This window comes from Muntiacus reevesi, chromosome 5 (assembly GCF_963930625.1).
Source record: "Muntiacus reevesi chromosome 5, mMunRee1.1, whole genome shotgun sequence".
NCBI classification, from domain to species: Eukaryota; Metazoa; Chordata; class Mammalia; order Artiodactyla; family Cervidae; genus Muntiacus; species Muntiacus reevesi.
Window position 1 is genome coordinate 106506470 of NC_089253.1, and position 21194 is coordinate 106527663.

Below are 21194 nucleotides of genomic sequence, written 5' to 3' on the forward strand. Positions count from 1 at the left end.
AAATTATCTATAACGTAAAATTTACAGTTTTAAACATTTCGAGGTGTACAATTCAGTGGCGTTAGTTCAATAGTGGATTTATTTATTTGCCTATTTATCTGAGATATAGTTGACATACAACATTGTATTAGTTTTAGGTGTACAACATAATATAATATCTATATATATTGCAAAATGATCACTGCAATAAATTTAATGTCCATTACCACATATGGTGACACATTTGTTGTTTCTTGTGATGAGATTTTAAGCTCTGTACTCTTAGCAACTTTCCCAAATGCAATACAGTAATTTTTAAAATACTTATTTGGCTGCACTGGGTTTTTGTTGTGGCATGTGGGATCTAGCTGCCTGACCAGAGATTGAACCCGGGCCTCCTGCATTGGGAGTGCAGAGTCTTAGCCACTGGACCACCAGGGTAGTCCTCAGTAATTTTTAAAAATAAATTTAATTTATTTAAATACATAATTATTAAATACATAATTATTGGCTCGAAGAGTCAATACCATTGTGAGGATCAGAGTCCTAGGGATAGAGGGCAGTCAGAGCTCATATAATCACCCTCACCTCAATGTACTGTCAAGGCAAATAATCAATAACCCATCTAAAAATAGAGGGGAGTTTTATTCAAGCCAAACTGAGAACTATAGCCCAGGAAACAGCTTCTCAGTAGCTCTGGGAATTACTCCAGAGAAGCATGGTTTTCAGCAGTTTTATATCTTATCAGAACAAAGAACATCAAACATGACAGGGGTGCATTCCTTCAAGTTAAAAAAAAAAAGACAGATTAGCACATCCAGTGAGTCAGTATGACCTTGGCGCCAGGAAGCGAGCCTTATCATCAAAGGAGTACTCACACTGATGTCCCAGGAAGGGGGGCATTTATCTCTGTCTTCAAAACAGACATTCTTTACTTCTGGACAGCACACCCTTTTCTTTAATGGTTAGAGCAGCTGTACAATATACGTGTGATGGACCACAGACAGAATGTCCTAACTGGCATAAAGTTCAAGCCAAATCATGTACAAGCTAGAATGACTTCCTGAAAGCTCAATATGTGAAAATTTCTTCCATCAACCATTAGAAACCATCTGGCAGGGAGTACTTCCCTGGTGGTCCAGTGATTAAAAATCTGTGATTCCACTGCAGAGGACACAGATTTGATCCCTGTTTAGAGAACTAGGATCCCTCATGCTGTGTGGTGCAGCAAAACAAAATACACATGCATGCTATTTGGGTTTCCCTAGCAGGCCAGTGGTTAGGATTCCACACTTCCACTGCACGGGGTGCAGGTAGAAATGGAAACCCACTCCAGTATTGCCTGGAAAATCCCATGGATGGAGAAGACTGGTGGGCTACAGTCCACAAGGTCACAAAGACTTGGACACGACGGTGCAACTAACACACACATACACATAGGGAACTAAGGGGCTTCCCAGGTGGTGCAGTGGTAAAGATCCACCTACCAAGCAGAAAACGTAGGTTCGGCCCCTGGGTTGGGAAGATTCCCAGGAATGGCAAGCCACTCTCGTACTCTTATCTGGGGAATCCCATAGACAGAGAAGCCTGGCAGGCTGCAGTCCACAGGGTTACAAGGTTGGACACGACTTAGCAACTGAACTAAACCTTTAGGAGAATAACATTACATTCTTTTTAAGATAAACATCACTTATTAAAATGTACATAATAGTGAGGAGATGTTAGTCAAAAGGTACAAACTTTCAGCGATAAGATGTAAGTTTCGGAAATCGAATACAGTATGGTGACTGTAGCTTACGCTGCATTGTATACTTGAAATTTGCTAAAAGAGTAAATCTTGAGTGTTCTTAACACAAAAAAGGTGACTATGTAAGGCTATGAATATGTTAATTAAGTTGACTGTGGTGATCATTTCACAATATACATATATCAAATTATCATGTTGTACACTTGAAATATATATAATTTTATTTGCCAATTGTACCTCAGTATACCTGGGGAAAATGTAAGTAATTCAGAGCAGGTAAGAGTCTTTAAAAACTACATTTAATTTTTAGGTATGTAGTAGGGAACAACCTTTGTGTTCTCTTATAAGCTAATCACTAAGGGGAGTTGCCTGTAAGCTTAAATACACATAATGGCCCAACTCATTGCCTCCCAGGTAATGAGCATTAAGCTAAAACACCTTTGTTTAGCTCAGAGGAATCATCCTGACCAGGTCCACATGTGAATGACTGCAGGGAGGAAGAAATCAACACATTCCCTCCAGAGGCTGACGGGAACCAGGAAGTGCTTGACTTTACGCCCCCCCTTTTTAGTATAAAACAAGCCAGAGTTCTAATTCAGGTAAGATAGTTCTTTGCCATATGAGTTCCTTATCTTAGTCTGCTGGCTTCGGGAATAAAGTCACTGATCCTTGCCCCAACAGCTCATCTCTCAGCTTATTGGCCTGTCATGCAGCTAGCAGTATGAAGTTGGATAACAGGTATTTATCAACAGGTATTGATAACAGGTATTTATTTCCATTTAGGTCAAGAGGTTTTTTTTTTAGACTTACTAGGAATTTTTCACATCTTGTACAGATGTGTTAAAAATAAGATGTCAACTTTGCTACATTGAAGTATTATGGGAAGGAAATAATTCCAAAATTATATATAAAACACCTAGGAATCAGATATAATAAAGGACAAAGTATATGACGAACAGAAGTACAATATACTACACTTGATCTTAGCCAAAAGGCCGAGAAGTGGTAGAAGTATGATATAAATGCTAACTAATATTAAATAATACTCATTCAGTAATACAAGGGGACTTTTGGTCATATGAAAAGAAGTTAGTGGTTTTGACATCATGGTGGACTGATGGTGAACTCATCTGTGCTTCTGCTTCCTCTTGCTTTCTGAGAAATTTCTGAGGATTTCTGATCTCACTCAGGAAGCATTATGGTAAAAATCTGATTGAAGAAATATACATTGTATCTAGGCTGGGTTTTTTGTGGGTTTTTTGTTTTTTGTTTTGTAATTGGAATGGCTAACTACTTGGTAATTCTGCCCCAGACTTTCATCACTAAATAAAACCCACTGAACTGATGGCTATGCTAAAAGGGACTTTCCTTCTTTGTTTAAATTTGCTAATTCAGGCATAAAGTTTAAAGACAACTCCATAGAAAGACTATTACCTCGAGTTCACATGGAGTAATTATTGAGGGTGATATTCTTTAATTAAAGAAAGAGGGAGAATAGTTTTCCTTCCTGTACCTACCAAGAATATAAATTTTTTTAAATGGCACCAGCTCCTCTATTCTGGCTCCTGTGTGTGTTTTTAGACGTTTACTTACTTGGCTGTGTTGGGTCTTTAGTTGCGGCAGGTGGGATCTTCCCTAGCAGTATTCCAAGTTCTCTCTAGTCGTGGCATGGGGGCTCCAGAGCGCAAGAACTCAGTAGTTGTGGTGTGCTGGCTTAGCTGTCCCATGGCATGTGGGATTCTGGTTCCCCAACCAGGGATTGAACCCATGTTCCCTGCATTGGAAGGCAGATTCTTAACCACTGGACCACCAGGGAAGTCCCAGCTCCTGTTCATTCTGATTGCTGCTGTATAAAATTTTCAAATCAAATGTAATTGTTGAAGTTTTTGTTACTTTTTCTCTAGTTTCCAGCAAACATATTGACATTCTTCTAAAAACCATTTGCTCTAGATTTTACCTGGGGAATATTCTACATGTGGCTTACCATCTCTGTGAAACTCATAAATAAATGAATTAAAAATTGATAAAATAGTCATGCAATATCGCTGACAACAGACCAGGATGGTGATTTAGTAACCAGGAGTGTGTGATTTATGTTCACACTCTTCAGTAATGTGTCTGATGAGTAATTCTAGCCCCACATCAAGTAATGAAACTACTGGCTATAATCAGAAAGATAGTGGGGCCTTTTTAAATTAACTTTCTCCAGACAAACTACATGGAATATAAAAAATTATGAAACTGACTTGCAGTACACTTATAAGATGCATTCAAGCGAGATGTTTTCTTTAAAAGTTGCTTGAAACAAAGAATTACTGAATTTTGTGGATAACAATACCAATTTTTCAGGGCTTGCCTATTAGCTGTCTTGTTGATATAGCTAAACTGATGGGCCTCACATGGGGCACTTGGTTCTAAGCACCCAGAAGCCTCTGCCTGACTGGATGCAGGACCCAGCAGGCCTGTGGCTTCAGCCCCACTTATCACTATTTTTTTTTTTTTTTATAATTTCTGATCCTCAAAGGTGCATCTGCTGTTCTTGAACCTGGCTTTGTGTGTTGTTTTCTAATTTTATTGACGGTAGAGTTGATTTACATTGTGTTAATTTCTGCTGTGTGGCAAAGTGATTCAGTTATATATACATTCTTCTTCATATTCTTTTCCATTATAGTTTATCACAGGATATTAAATATTGTTCCCTGTGCTATATAATAGGACTCTGTTCTTCATCTATCCCATATATAACAGCTTGCATCTGCTAACCCCAAACTCCCAATCCTTCCTTCCCCCACACCCTCCCCCTTGGCAACCAAAATTCTGTATTCTATGTTTGTGATTCTGTTTCTGTTTTTCAGATTATGTCATTTTATATTTTACAGGTAAGCATATGGTATTTGTCTTTCTCCATCTGATTTACTTAGCTTAGTATGATAATCTCTAGGTCCATCCATGTTTCTGCAAATGATGCTTCATTCTTCTCTACGACTGAGTAATACTCCATTGTATATATCTACCACATCTGCTCTATCCATTCACCTGTCAACTGACATTTAGGTTCTTTCCAAGTCTCAGCTATTGTGAATAGTGCTGCTATGAACACAGGGGTTCATGTGTCTTTTTGATTTAGTTCTGTCTGGGTATATGCCCAGGAGCGGGACTGCAGGGTCATACAACACCAACTTACATTCTCACCAACAGTGTAGGAGGGGTTCCTTTTTGACCACACCCTCTGCGACATTTGTTATCTGTAGACTTTTTAAATGATGCCCATTCTGACTGGTGTGAAGTGGTACCTCATTAAATTGTTACGATTTGCATTTCTCTAATAATTAGCAATGATGGCGGCTCTGTTTTTTTTTAAGTTCCCTTGAATTTATTTCATCTATTATTGTTACATATTCAGAGTTACAAAAAGGTGTTAAAATGAGAACTTAAAATGGCATCTTTGGTGTTATAATAAAAGGCATTACCAAGTTGAGGGTTCATTTTAAGTACTGGTTTGTATATTAGAAAATTAGAGATCTCCTAAAAGGTGTCCAGCTACAAGTCAAAATAAGTAATTTGTGTCTCATTTGTAGTATCTGTGTGTATGAAGGCCTTCTGTAGGCCCTAAATTCATATATCATGTGGGTGGATTCCTCAGTAAAGAGTAGCCTGCACATATATGAAACAGGATTTGTTCCCTTTTCTTAAAGTAGCCAAGGACTTCAGTAGCTAAGTTCCTTCCCTAGTTTAGCTCAATGAAGCTACTTGTAAAAGAAAAAAATATTCAATGACACATGTTAAAAATGATAAGGCAGACTTCATTCAGGACGTTAATGCTGGTATAGGGACCACTGCAATGGGATGTTACAATGTGGAGACAGAACCGGGTTCAACTCCAAATACATCTTGTGCAAGAAGCAATTTAGAGCCAAGGAGCAGGGATAGAAAACAACTGAGAGGAAACACCAGGGATGACAGGGGTTCTGGCTAAACTGACTTATCAGAATTCTAGCAGGCCAGGGTGATAAGACATCACCAAGGGCAGGGGTCCCCAACCTCCAGGCTGCAGACCCATACCTCCTGTCAGATCAGTGGTGGTATTAGATTAGAAATAAAGTGCACAATAAATGTAATGTGCTTGAACCATCCCCAAACCATCTCCCCACCCATTGTCTGTGGAAAAACTGTCTTCCCTGGAATCAGTCCCTGCTGCCAAAAAAGGTTGCAGACCGCTAAGGGATGCTGAAGGATGAGGAACCAGTTAGATATTGAGGGTGGAGAGTCAGTTTAACACTGAAACACTTTCAGTTTAACACTGAAAGATGTTAAACTGGGATTCTTGTGAAAACTTTATTTTCTGAAGTACACAGATAGGCCTAAGAAGATATTCAGGAGCCTGACTAAAGTTTGGGCAAGCAAAGAATCACTGTCAGCTTCTGTATCAAATATACCATGATCCAGAATGCAACTTCAGACTTCATTTTTATAGTATACTATTTAAAATTACAATTTCTACAGTAACCAAATAATTCATAGCACCTCTTTTCCTTATTAAACAATTTTCACAGCACTGAGGCCTGTCTGTTCCAATGTGTTTGGAGAAGTATGTTAACATCCTCTAGTGGTGAGTTTATGAATAAGAATAAAAAAATCATGTTGCTGGAAACCTGCTGTGGCTATTTGGAGAACCGTATGTCCTCTACCTTCAGGCTTGACTTATCCTTTGACTTTAGCCCATTCCATGGAAAGCTCTTATTTTAAGACATGGTGATTCCTGAGAGTTTCTATTATTCTGCTGCAAGAATAAATCTCAGATTTTCAAGACTCAGTTCACCCAACCCCAACACACTGAAAGATGTCTGCCCTTAAGAGTAACACAATTCCCAATCAGCACACCTAGGTTAGGAGCAATTCCCGGAGGTCTGCTTATTAAGGCAAGTCCTGTTTCTCTCCTACTCAAGAAAGCCTTGTTAAGTAAAAAGAGCACACGTAGAATGCCCAATGAGGCCAGTAACTGATGGCCAAGTGCCACCTGACATTCACAGAATTCTTTGGCTCTTGTACTTACTACCAAATGAGGGCAGTTTCCCTTCCCATCATCAATGACAATATACCCACTTCTATAAACTTGCTTTTTTGAGAAACAGAATCAATAATTAGTCAATAGACAAAAATTAAGATTTATTTTTTGTAAAACCACATAACTAGTTTGAATAAGGCACATTTGTCAACATCTATGAGAAACAAATGCAAACATAATCATGGTTACATAAGGAAGAAGGGGAATACGCAGAATTTTGACATTAATATGGGCAAAGCCCATTTATGTTTGTTAAGTAGAAAAAAAAGCAAAATGCAGTTGTTTGAAGGTCAATGTGTGCTTCTTTTATGACAGGGATGACAAACAGATTTTAATCTCCTGTAATCTGACCAACCAGAACCAACTGCCTGAAGCTTTGGGCTGAGAAGGCAGAGGCCAGTGTGGCACGGGAACAAGGATCTGACTGCTGTGGGCGGGGGTGCCAAGCGTCACATCTTCCTACCTACTCTGCCCGCTGCTTCCCAAGTCCAAAATGTTCTTTCTGGTTCAGGTGACTGCTCTTAGCCAAGGACAAATTTAGTTTAAGAACCTCAATAAGGAAAAATGAGAGAGCATTTCTCAGTATAGGAACCAATCTATGGATTTTTAAAGCCATCAAAACAAACTGAAGTAAACAGAGCATGTAACCTTGGGAAGAAAGGCATTGAAGACTAAATTATTTGTATCTTTACCAATTATTTACAGATTACGGGATACTGGTTGTGTTCTCAGGCCATTTAGACAAGGCTAGTGCTCTTAACTAGTTAGTAAATTTTTAAAACCAGTCGAGGAGCACTGCCATATACAGATCTGATAGGGCAGTATTTTGGAAATAAGTTTCAATAGCCCAGTCTCTGAATGAGGTGAATTTAGGCCCCACATCATCAGCTACTTTAAGCCTAAACTCTAAAACTTAACATAATAGGAATAAGAGATATCTTAAATTAAGTCACCTAGAAAACTGTTTCACACAGATATTTTTAGTTAGTTCTCTCTAGAATTGGTAATATCTTCTTTGTAAATGCAGTATTCAAAACAAGTATTCCCCATGTGACTCACAAGCCTCAGTATTTCATAAACTCATAGAACCCTTAGAAATATTTTAAAATAATCATTTCATCATATTTCTATGGACTATAGTATTTGTAATCATTAACAATAATCATTGTTGTTTATTGTAATGATTATTGTAATGATTATTATTACAATAATCATTGTAATCATTAACAATAATCAAAGACAAATATCAACAGTCCCAATGAGCAAGTGATATAGTGTCCAAGGTATTTTAATTTTGGAAAAACACAAACAGAAAACAGAACCACTATGACTTTTCAATAAATAAATTTCAAAGTGAAATATATTATGCTCAGATTGACAAAATATTAAAATGAAGATTAGTATTTAACTACAAATTCAACAATGACAAATAGATTAAAAACTGCTTTTATAAAATGATATAGAGAAGGCTTTATAAAGATGTCTTACTTTTATAATTATCTATTTCCAGATGACAAAAATAAGGTGTCAGGTTCCTATTTGGAAGTCCTTCTTTACCAATAAACTATATATAGATATAAGGTTTATTCCCATTAAATGATAATCAGATATAATGATTGTATCTTCTGCTTAGGTTCTGAAGTACTAGACACCTGATTAAGCTGCATAAAAACTGGTCAGATGTGTGCAAACACAGTCCCAGTGAAGACCACCTCACTGAGTTACCACTTTCACATGCTGAATTCGTTGCAGTTTTAACACCAGGGCTCCTTATGCTTCCTATATACATCAAACAATTAACAACTGTCAAAGGGACCAAACCACCTCAGAGCTAACACTGTTTACCTGGGTCTTTACCTGGAGGATGGTGGGTCACAGGCCTGCTGAACCTTACTCACCACATAAGCTTGGCAGGTTTCAGATGAAATATATTTAAATTACTTAACTGATTTAAAAATTCAAAATAGAAACAACAGCATTGCTACCTTTGGTTTTATGAATCCCCTAGAACTTCACTGCTAACCCTTGGGAACTGGGAAACTCAAAATTTACCCCATGAGGAAAGACACTTAAAGTCTAGAGATGGTCTATAGTTCTACCAGTTGCTTTCAGAACTCTGGTATCACTCAAAGAAGTGACTTACATTAATGTATAACATAATGAGAATTTTTTATGATAATAATTAAATGGTGATGCTTGGATATCATGCATGGTTATCGTATGCCCACAAGTCATTGTTCGAAGTCAGACCAACTATCTATTACAGTAATGAAAGCTGAATATAAAAGAAAATTTGGAAACTTGAAAAATGTAAAAAAAAAAAAAAAAAATAGGTACAACTGAACAGAAATTAACTTGAGTACATTATATAATAGATTTTATTTGTACATTTAAAAAATAAAGTTTTATGCTTTAAGAATAATCATCTTATTCATGAGAAGACCCAGAGCTAACATACTGCTTCTTTTAAAAATGATTTTTGAAATAGTGGACAGAAAACTGACAACAGTTTCAGTTGACTGTACTTATACATTGGAGGAGACTTTTTTAACGACGTGAGTGAATGAGTGAAAGTCGCTCAGTTGTGTCTGACTCTTTGCGACCCCATGGACTATACAGTCCATGGAATTCTCCAGGCCACAATACTGGAGTGGGTAGCCGTTCCCTTCTCCAGGAGACGTTCCCAACCCAGGGATCAAACCCAGGTCTCCCGCATTGCAGGTGGATTCTTTACCAGCTGAGCCACCAGGGAAGCCGTTTTTAACAGACCAAAGAGTTAAAAAAAAAAAAAAAAGTGACATTTGGAAATGTTCTTCTAAATTATACTGAAAGGAAACGGGGAAACACCATAGTCAACTGAATGAAGAAACGATCTTTGGCTGTGATCTGAGTCACTGATGTCATCTGCATACTCCACACTGGTTCTTTACAGATCCGAGGTAGCACAGGTCTGCAGGCATCAGCTCTACAAGGCACCACTGGTTTTGTGTGATGTAATGCTACCATCTGAGATCTAGAAATATTGAAAAAAAATTGAATATGGTATGTAGATTTTCCTTTCATTTCTACTGATTTTATACTGTATTGATATTGATCTTATTTATATACACTATGTTTTAACTTTTTGTTCAGGAAGGTCTCGCCTCAAATCTAGCAGAAGAGTCCTTCCCCAAGGCCCCAGTGAAAACAAAACAGTACCTTTAGGTATGTGGCCCTATACTCCGCTAAGCACAGTGTCAGGTCTTGGTTAGAACAAACTTATATGTTTTTCCTGTGACAAACACTGTCAATGGCTTCTTCCTCCCATATCTTTATTATCTCTCCATATGCATCAATAAAGACCCCTATATCTTCTTACTGTTTTTGAAAATCCTTCCACCCTTTAGTCACTGGACTTTAAAGGTCAAAACTTAGCTGAAATATTCTAGGTTCATGGCGATAGTTCCTAGGTATGCCATGTAATGGGTTAGATCCTTCACTTGGTCAAGATCATTTTATTAAAGTTTCTGCTTTAGGGGTTGAAATGCAAATCAATAATCACTGTCTCCATAAACATTGTTCTAGAGCTTTCTTAGAATCACAGAACATGATCCAACAATTAACACTAGCTGTTAAAACCTCTTAGAATCTACCTACCATTTCTACTTCCTCTCACTAAGTATAATAGCTTCTGCATTTTTCTAATTGTTAACCTACTAGTACTTCTAACTAGAAGATCAAGAAATGAGCTGCGTTATATAATGTTCCATCACTGTACAATAAGCAAACAGTATGGTAAAGTTATGACAATGTACCCATATAAAAACCTACTATTCAATTGGTTATTAAAATCAGTTCTGCATAAAGCATTCAAACTCATCTTAGACAATACAGAATTCCATCAGGAGAGACAGAAATGCTGAGTAACAGAAATTAACAAAAGCATAGAAATATGCTAGTAAATACTAGTTTACACATTCTGCTATTCATCTGTAGGTCTTTATATTCTTCATAAATAGTATGTCTCTATGATAAACTTGTATTTCATCTTCTACCTACTCATGAGTTTTAATTCATTTCTTTCTACCCATTTCCTATCTTCTAAGCTGTCTTTTCCCTTAATCAGTGATTTTCAAACTTATCAGCAGAACTCTTTATTCCAAGTAAATCTCATGTAGGATCTCAATATGTAAAATGGCAAAAGCAGAACTTCCCTGACACAAAAGGGAGAGAGGCCAGCAGACAGCTTGGAAATCACTGCTCTGGATCAGAAAAACTGAAGCAAAGATACAGCCAGTTGCAATTTATTCATTTGCAATGATTATAAACAGTTCCCCCATCGTTTCCAATTTTTAAGAACATTTGTGGACCGCAGGCTGCTTTTTCCTTAGAGTTCATTAACGGAAGAAAAACATAGGGCCTTACATATAGTATTTAGGTAAATAAGTATTTGAATTCTTGTGTCCTTTTTCATACTATTCAAAAGTGCAAAAAAGCATAAGATGTACTCCTGCAACTAGGTTATTAAAATGAGTTTTTAAAATATTTAACATGTAATAGAAAATTTTTAAAAATTTTAACTGCTTTATAACTGTAATTACTTTAATCTGAGTCCAAATACTATCCAAAAGGCTCCTTAGAGTCTCAAGAACACAAAAATCACTCTGTAGTTACTGTGAGATTATCTTCCCACTTAATCATTCTGTCGCTCTATTTTTGGATTGGAAAAAATTCCTCAGTTGTATATACCTGATTCACTTGAAAGGCAAGGAAAGAAAGTCAGGTCAACTTTTAGCTTTGCCAAGCTTAGATTAGAAAGATTTTACAGAATGTAAAAAATGAAAATTTCTTTTCTAAAATAAGCTTGTTTGTGCTTTCCAGGCATTTCCTCACATTCATCAACCTCCTTCCACATAAAAAGGCTTTTCAACTGACTTTTTAATAATCCCATGCCGACCACAACCAGCTCTGTGCTTAGGTTATACAGAGCAGCCCCGTTCTTCTATGCTCCTCACTGGCTGGACGGGCAGCACCAGGTGGGAAATACGGCTCCACAGCCCACTCAATTTGTCTGAATCCATTTGGTTGAAGGAGCTGGGAGTGTTCGAGTTGGTAAACCTCGCCCAGAGAAAATCTCGCACTCTCTCTTCGGTCTCCCTTGGGCTGACGCTTGCTTCTAACGTCTCCTCCTCCAGGAGGACGGTCAGGACCAGGGCCACATCTTTAAAGGCAGCGTTCTCATAGTCACAGTACTTGTAGAAGATCAAGGTGGAGCCTGCAGGAAGAGACTCAAAGCGATGGACCACAGCTGCCTTCTGGCCCTTCTCAAATCCAGAGCTCAGCTCCACGTCAACTGAATGCTTGACCTGATCACTGTTCTGCAGGGTTTTCCCAGCCCCATCAATCTGAATGGCAGAGACCTTCTGGGCAGATGTGTAGGCATCCGCAACATAATGGCTGAGGCACTTCAGGGTCTCTCTTCCCTCTCGGGCTGCTGTGAATATGATGGTGGCTGGCTCACTGGGGTGTGAAGTGTTGAGGTGCTTCTGGAGAAATTTACGTGCTCTCTGCCACAGAAAGGAACTCTGGCCTGGAAATTTATCCTTCAGTTGGCTAAAATGAACCAAGAAAGCCTCCAATGCTGGATTTTGGGGGACTTGCTGGGCTGGAGACGAATAGTAGCTATTAACAGAACTTAGCAAAACTATGGTAAGAACCAGGAAGCCAAGAAAGATGGAGCCTGTCAGAGAAACAGAAAATAAAAGACAAAATTAGAGAGAATGAGTCAGAAATAAAGCCTGTGGCAAACTAAAAAGAGGCAAGGACACTGTCAGATTTTACTGGCTGTGTTGTGTTTCTTTTGCTTAAATCCTTATAATTTTTAGCTGTTAAAATCTACCAGAAATACTTTTTAATTTCTTAAATTATTTAAAGATATAATATCTTTGTTAAAAGGTAAAATCTAATTTATATATTTTTTGCTATATCTAATGATGTGATTTAGAAATGAACTATCAGCATATTCTTCTATCAATACCTTCTCAGAAGTATCTACTACCTACAGGCCATTTTTTCCTAAATGGTCAAAATGTAAAAATGCCACTTCAAAGGTTAATACTTTCTCACTGAAAAGGCAGCTTTAATAGGAAGCTATATTGAATATCTTTTAATAGCCTATAATGAAAAATAATTTGAAAAAATATACATATATATAATTAATCACTTTATTGCTCACCTGAAATTAGCACTACATTGTAAATCAGGTGTACTTCAATCAAAAACTGTTTCAGTTTCTTGGTTTATGAAAAGACCTTCCTCCACTGGGAATTCCCATTTTGTTAAGGATGGCAAAATGTTAGCTAAAACACCTAAAGGAAAAAAATCCCTAAAACTCAATTGCTCTATTCTCATATTACTATGAACATTAATGAAAAAAAAAATTAAAACAATGCTAAAACTGTTAAATCTGCTAGTTTTCTGGCTATTTCTCTGAGAATTTCTGAATGTGAATTACTGCAGTAGAACCAGTTTTGTTCTCACCATAGCTCAAAAAATCCTTTTTATCAGTCCTTCTTATGGTATCCTGTGCATTTTTCTCTTTGTTTTCTTCCAATTCTTGTGTTTCTTGTTGATGTCTCTCAGCCTCTGGAAAAAAAAAACATTATTATTAGACAGTGTACACTAATGAGAGTGTGCATACCTTTATACTTCTTATCAAAGCAAAGAATTTGACTGAGGATGCCATACTTCATAAAATTTTGTTTTGTACAAAGCTAATTACTTTTCCTGTCTTTTACTTAAGGCTCACTATTGTACTTTATTCTACTTAGAAGAATAAAATAAAATGCTGTGAAATCACTTAAGAATACATCCACATTTCTTCACTAGCCCTTATATCAAGGACAAAGAAACAAGATTGCAGCCAAGCCTATCTAAAATGTGATTTGACAAAACGTACAGAACTAAGAAGGAATTTAAGAAATGCTAGCTATATACAAGACTCAACATCATGGGTTTCAGCATTCATCAATAATTTCAGTACTCAGTTCAGTTCAGTTGAGTCGCTCAGTCGTATCCGACTCTTTGCGACCCCATGGCCTCCCTGTCCATCACCAACTCCCGGAGTTTACTCAAACTCATGTCCATCGAGTATTATTCATCACTAATTTCAGTATTTATATTTCAAAAGGTTCCTCAACTCCCAAATATGCAAATAACAGACACTAAGTTTAAAGACAGGAGAGATTACTATACACTAATAGCTTACTTTGCAAAATAACTTACAAAAGTAAGCCTGAAAATTAATGAGTGAGGTACATGAAACAAGGAATACAAGGTTAAGAAAACTTATGAACTATATAAAAATGCAGGTATGGGGTGTCATATCAATCTTAATTGATATCACATTTGTGATAAAATGTGTTGGTGAAAAGGAGGCAATATTTTGTAGACTGAGCTAAGTCCCTCTAGAGTCAAAATGTGTGCCTGACCCCAGCCAGGTACCTCATATAACAATGACAGCTGATTACTGCCCATAATCCTTACTAGAGAAATAGCTCAAATAGCATACTCTATTAACATAAAGGAGTACAGTCATCTCCACCTATAAAGAACAGTTAATCAGATCACACCAAAATGTGGGTTTTTAAAATATCATGTCACAGAATTTAAGGACTGAAAGGATCTATAATCATCATCTACTCTAGCCCCCTACCTTACCTACTGTGACAAAAGGTGCAGAAACGTCAAGGGCTTTGCCCAACGCCAAGCTGAGATTAGAAAGAGGTTTCTCACCTCCTAGATGAGCTCATTCCATTATATTAAGCTGCTTCTCACACATGAAACTGCATTTTTAAAACAATGTTTTCTTCCCCTACTCAGTGAACCTGCGTAACAGTGAAATTCTGATGGCACATACTGGTCCATATACAAATGCTATCATTTGCTCATTTAACAAATATTCATGAAGTCACTTCTCTGTGCCACGTGCCAAAGAAACACAATGAATGAGACATAGCCCTTGTCTTCACTCAAGTTAATAGTAAACTAATGAAACACACATTTGAGATCAGCCATTGAATTACACTAAAACATGGAATTCTAGCTCGCAGTCAAGTCCAACAAAAACAATGTCTTACATTTTATATTCCTTTGCTCTGGCAAATAGGCTGAGCTTTCAGAGTACTTAAACAACACAAATCCACACAATCCATATAATATTACAAAAGGTAAAAGCTGGAAGAAACCAGCTGGATATCATCTTGTTCAACTTCTTCATTTCCACAAATAGGAAACTGAAGTACCAGGAAGTTGGGAGATTTGCTTGCTGCTGCTGCTGCTGCTAAGTCACTTCAGTCCTGTCTGACTCTGTGTGACCCCATAGACGGCAGCCCATCAGGCTCCCCCGTCCCTGGGATTCTCCAGGCAAGAACACTGGTGTGGTTGCCATTTCCTTCTCCAGTGCATGAAAGTGAAAAGTGAAAGTGAAGTCGCTCAGTCGTGTCCGACTCTTAGCGACCCCATGGACCACAGCCTACCAGGCTCCTCCGTCCATGGGATTTTCCAGGCAAGAGTACTGGAGTGAGATGCCATTGCCTTCTCTGGGGAGATTTGCTTAAATTCACCCAAATTAGGAACTGGTAGGGCTGCAACTAGAATCCATATCTCTTGAGTTCCAGTTAAAGACTTAGCATACTGCAACTATTCTTCGTGAGGAAAGACAGGATGCTGTTATCCTTAACATACAAGTGGGGAAAATCAGGTATAGAGAAATAACTGATTTGCTCAAAGTCCTATAAAACTGAAATATGACTGAGTTAAGGATACTGGCTCAGATGGTAAAGAATCTGCCTGCAGTGCAGGAGACCCAGGTTCGATCCCTGGGTCAGGAAGATCTCCTGGAGGAGGGAATGGCTACCCACAGAGGAGCCTGGTGGATAACAGTCCATGGGGTGGCAAAAAATCAGACATATACTGTAGTGACTAACATTTCACTTCAAGGATACTATACCACTGATGCTGGTTTTTAAATATACCTATCTTTCGATTTATGTAGCATTTAGTTTTCCCCAAAGTAAAAGATTTTAAAAAGTGAAAGTGAAAATATAAGAAATAAAGAAAAGGCCAGGAGTGAATTTTTTAAGTCATACCTGTTAAAAAAAAAATCATACCTACAGTAAATAAATAGAAACTGTTAAAAAATGCAGCTTATGTATAAGTGGGAAGCAACTTAATGGAGTGAGCAGAATGAGCTAGCTTGAAAGTGAAAGTGTTAGTCGCTCAGTTGTGTCTGATTCTGTGACCCTATGAACTGTAGCCTGCTAGGCTCCTCTGTCCATGGGATTCTCCAGGTAAGAACACTGGAGTGGGGTGCCATTCCCTTCACCAGGGGATCTTCCCAACCCAGGGATTGAACCTGGGTCTCTCACAGGGCAGGCAGACCCTTTACCTTCTGGGCCACCAGGGAAGTCTTAGGAGATGAGAAACCTCATTTAATCTCAATGCAGTCATATCTCTTTGTGACCTTGGGCAAGATGCAAAGGCCTTAGTCCTATGAAGTAAAGAGAAGCTCTCTGAAAAGAATGGCCCCACCTATGCTGTGGCAGAATAGTACATAACAGGACAGGCTCAGGGCTTTTCTCACCTGGTGCCAGCAGTCGCTTCCTCAGTGTCTGCTGGCTCTCCAGCCCTGCGCTGGAATGGCCAGGGCTCTGGACATCCTGAGGGTCAACGACTGGTGGCTCCTGAGACGCTCCAGGTCCGTCACCGACGTGCTCAGGGAGGGCTGCAGAGCTGCCCACTACGTGTGTGTCTGTTCTTCCTACCTTGTCACTTGGAGAACACTCGAGTTCTGGATCCACAGGGTCTTCACTCAGACTCTCTGAAGGGAGCTGATGGCCTTGTTCTCCACCCTGAAAACTCTGGCCGTTCTCACCTTCTATATCCTTTAGATATTTCCCACAGTCTGTTTCATCTGGATTTTCTGATTGAGCATCTATATCTGTACTTCCTGGGCCAATTGTTTCTACCTCTTGGTGGTCTTTGTTAAGACGAGAGGCAGGGTCTAGGGTCTGAGCTTCTTCACTGGTACTTGCAGTGACTGTAGTCTCCTGAGTATTTAGTGATGGATCATTTTCCAAATCCTTCTGAGGGTCTATTGAGACAAAAATTTACAATTTTAAAAATTTCCCTACATTTTTTATTTCAACAAAATCCCTGATTAACAAAAATATTTATATAGATTTTTATGGCTTTAAGAGGCACTCTTCCTAAACATTATTTCTCTTGACTTTCACTAAAGGTGACTGATTACCCAAATTTATTATCATGCTAATCTAACAAATAATATTAATTGAAAACTATTTTGAATGGCAAACCAACTTTTGGTAATATTAAAAATACCCTCTTCCCTAATGAAACAACAGATCTAGGCAGTAAACATCAATAGCAACTGAAACCATTATTTGAAAGACTGAAGAGGAATTTTATAGTGAATGAACCAGGCTGCCAACTTCCTTCTGAACCCACTGATGAATCTTAATACCACAAAAAGAAGGAAACTCAGACATTTCTAACTTCCCGAATTCCATGCAATAGGAAGGACACTATACTACCTATGAGGTATTCTTGCCAAACTAAAGCAGAATCTAATCAAGCTTCTAGAGCTAATTACCAGCTTCCAAGAAACACAGGGACAGAGGAATACATTAAATTATGCCTCAGGAATGTAATCAGAAAAACCCAAAATGATGGAAATTCTAAGAGACAAAGACTCTGTTTCTTTAGTTACAGCAGGAGATAAAAATAAATGGCAAGAAAAGATTAAAAAAGGACGGGTGACCTATTGATTGAGATACTAGAGACACATCAACAATGTGTGGACCACATTATAGATCCAGTGTCCCACAAACCAGCTGTTAAAGAAGTATTGATGAGATAATCAGGAAAATCTGAATACCAGCTATTTGATGAGACAAAGGAATTACTGGTTCATCTTCTAGGTATGAAAAGGAATTGGGGTAATGTTTTCTTTTTAAAAAGGAATCTGAACCATTTGGAGATAAGTGTTCAAGTATTTTGGCTAAAATTATATGATATCTAGATTTTGCTTCAATACAATGATATGGGTATAAGGAGAAGAGAGTATAAATGAAAACAGTGTTAGCCATATGTTGATAGCAGATGAAGCTGGGTCACGGAATTCATTTCATCTCTCTACTTTTATATATGTTTGAATTTTCCATAATAAAGTTTTTTGTTTTTTTTTAAAAAGCAACTGAAAAGATATATCAATGAAATGCAGTATGTGACCCACATGTAAAGAAAAAAAAAAAAAATTAGAAACCCAACTGTGAAGAAAACAGATTAAGAGACAATTGGGGAAATGTGAATGCTGACTGTATATATGAAGAATAGTGTGGAATAACAATTTATTTTTAGGTGTGACAGTGCTATTTTGGTTCTTTTTTTTTTTTTAATCTAGCTTTAAGAGATGTAAACTAAAGTCCTAATAAAATTATATCATGTCTTGCATTTACACTTAAATATTTCAAGGCAGGTAACAAGAGTAGCATTGTGTAGGTAAAAGTTGAAGTTAGATGTTGAGTACATGGGACTTCATTATACTGTGCTATTTTTTGTGTGTGCTATTTTTATATATTGAAAAATATCCTAATAAAATATTTAAATATGCCCATCTCTTCCAAAAAACCAATATATTTTGCCTATATATGAAGAATTTAAATTTCATCTTTCCTTATAATTGAAAGATCCTGCTCTAAATTTATAGCATATCACAGCTAACTTGACTTTTAAAAATATAACTCTAAAGATCTGTCTACCATCTTTTTTTAAGATGTTATTTTCCCAATACTACAGGAGTCACTAAAACAACTCTTCTTCATAATTAGGGTCTGGTATGATGGTAAAATTCGGTAAATATCAAAGAATAAGAATCATAATAAATTAAGCAATTCAGCTCTTTTTTACTTCCAAGCTTCAGTCTTGGTCACCAGAGACTTCCTCTCCTAGCACAGCCCTAGTTTCCGACAGCACAAAGCGTGCTGTACAAACGAGTCTTACCCTCTGGAGGATCCCCAAGTCCTCTGTCAGTCATGTTTGAGTTCTCTCTCTTCAGACTTTGGGATACTTTCTGTTAGTATCTGGATTTCCTTGTAAAGATGTCTTGGTTTCTTCTTGTCCCAAGTCCCAACAGACTCATGCTTCCCGTGGACCCAGGAAACAAGGCATATATACAGTGACTAAAACAAAATAAAAAGAATGAAAATGACTTTTTTATTCATACATGGGAAAAATGCCTAGTTCAGCTTTATTTACTAAGTCTGTTTAGTTTGAATACTATTTTCTCGCCGAAACTTATCTAGTGAAGAAAAAATGTTTTCTGGCTTTCATGAGACTCATATTCCAAATCCTAGACTATAAATAGAAAAAAAAAACCTTCAGATTATTAACCCTTGTATAGATGACATAACCTCCTAACATTCTAGTGTGTCTGGAAAGATATAAAAAGAACAAGGGACAGAATCTTGAAGGAAACAACTTTGAAACTGAAATAAAAAGTAATTCCAAGAGTAAAAATTTAAGTCACTGCTGAGTTAATCACTGCAGATTTCCCTTATGTCAATTTCTGTCCCATATAAATTTCTCAGAGTTTGCCTACCAGAAACTTCCATTTATCATTAACAACAAACATGCACAGGGGTGACCTACAGATGAAGATGGCTGTCTTGGTATTAGGAAAAGCAAATACACATTTAGGGTTTCGTCACTAAGAGTGGTTTTCTTACAGTATTCTTTTTTTTTTTTTTTTGCGTCTGGGGTACTTTTCTGCTGGGAGTTGCTTATAGTATTCGTTTATAAAATATGGAGATAGTTATCTCTTTATATGATGCCCTTCTATACACTGCTCAAAGAAGTTGTTGTGTTAGTCACTCAGTCATGTCTGATTCTTTGCAACCCCATGGACTGTAGATCAAAGAAGAATATATATAAATTATTAAAAGCTGTATACAAAAGGAATCAAAACCAGAAGTAACTTATAAGCAATAAAAACTCAATTATATCTTATATTCAGTTGGTGCAAACGTAACTGCAGTTTGGGTCTTTGAATTTTAAATCATTATAACTCGGCTTGAATACAGCTTAATTAATCAAAATAGGAACCATTACAATCAACACATTTTCGCTAAAGAGAAATAAGTTTGTTTATTCCTGTAGCATGAAAATCTATGCTTCATGATTTGACAAATTCTTGGAAAGCATTTTCTGCATTCTGTTTGTTGTAGAAGTGTTTTCCCTGCAGAAAGTTTGAGATGCTTGAAGAAGTGGTAGTCAGATGGTAAGAGGTCAGGTGAATATGGCAAATGAGGCAAAACTTTACAAATAAATAGAAAATCCAGTGACAGAGCAGTCTGGTGAGCTACAGTCCATAGGGTTGCAAAGAGTTGGACATGACTGAAGTGACTAAGCATGCAGGCATGCACCTCATAATAAAAACTAAAAGGTACCTAGTAATAAATCTACAACACATATGCAAGGACTTTGGAGTGGGTGAAGTTTATGGTATGTAAATTATACCTCAATAAAACTATTTTTTAAAAAAAGAACTTCTAGAGAGAAAAGTATTAAAACTTTATTGAAGGACATAAAAAGGACCTAAGTAGAGAAATATACTGTGTGTATAGACAGTAAGATTCAAGGCCATTTAGTGCTAATTGCACTCATCTCACATGCTAGCAAAGTAATGCTCAAAATTCACCAAGCCAGTCTTCAACAGTACGTGAACTGTGAACTTCCAGACGTTCAAGCGGGATTTAGAAAAGGCAGAAGAACCAGAGATCAAATTGCCAACATCCGCTGGATCATCGAAAAAGCAAGAGAGTTCCAGAAAAATATCTATTCTTGCTTTATTGACTACACCAAAGCCTTTGACTGTGTGGATCACAACAAATTGTGGAGAATTCTTAAAGAGATGGGAACACCAGACCACCTGATTTGCCTTCTGAGAAAACTGTATGCAGGTCAAGAAGCAACAGTTAGAACTGGACATGGAACAACAGACTGATTCCGAATCGGGAAAGGAGTATGTCAAGGCTGTATATATTGTCACCCTGTTTATTTAACTTATATGCAGAGTACATCATGAGAAATGCTGGACTGGATGAAGCACAAGCTGGAATCAAGACTGCTGGGAGAAATATCAATAACCTCAGATATGCAGATGACACCACCCTTATGGCAGAAAGCAAAGAACTAAAGAGCCTCTTGATGAAAGTGAAAGAGGACGAGTAAAAAAGCTGACTTAAAACTCTACATTCAGAAAACTGAGATCATGGCATCTGGTCCCATCACTTCATGGCAAATAGTTGGGGAAACAGTGAGAGACTTTATTTGTGGGGGCTCCAC

At 37.5% G+C, this 21194-nt stretch overlaps 1 protein-coding gene and 1 pseudogene across 4 annotated transcripts in view; both read right to left on the minus strand.

Annotated features, from left to right (window-relative positions):
* Positions 1 to 2574: 2574 nt before the first annotated feature.
* On the minus strand, positions 2575 to 2733 carry LOC136170177 (U2 spliceosomal RNA; annotated as a pseudogene).
* A 4138-nt stretch (positions 2734 to 6871) lies between these two features.
* LOC136168538 (torsin-1A-interacting protein 2-like) overlaps positions 6872 to 21194 on the minus strand; it is a 48974-nt gene continuing 34651 nt past the window's right edge. For 3 of the 4 annotated variants that reach the window (XM_065936148.1, XM_065936146.1, XM_065936147.1), the window contains 4 exons: positions 18852 to 19030; positions 16414 to 16923; positions 13311 to 13415; positions 6872 to 12510 (listed from right to left, as the gene is read on the minus strand). In XM_065936148.1, the coding sequence (XP_065792220.1) occupies positions 11750 to 12510; positions 13311 to 13415; positions 16414 to 16923; positions 18852 to 18885 (1410 nt within the window). In that variant the 5' untranslated portion in view covers positions 18886 to 19030 and the 3' untranslated portion in view covers positions 6872 to 11749. The remainder of the gene's footprint in view (positions 12511 to 13310; positions 13416 to 16413; positions 16924 to 18851; positions 19031 to 21194) is intronic. The other variant, XM_065936149.1, reaches the window with a different exon arrangement.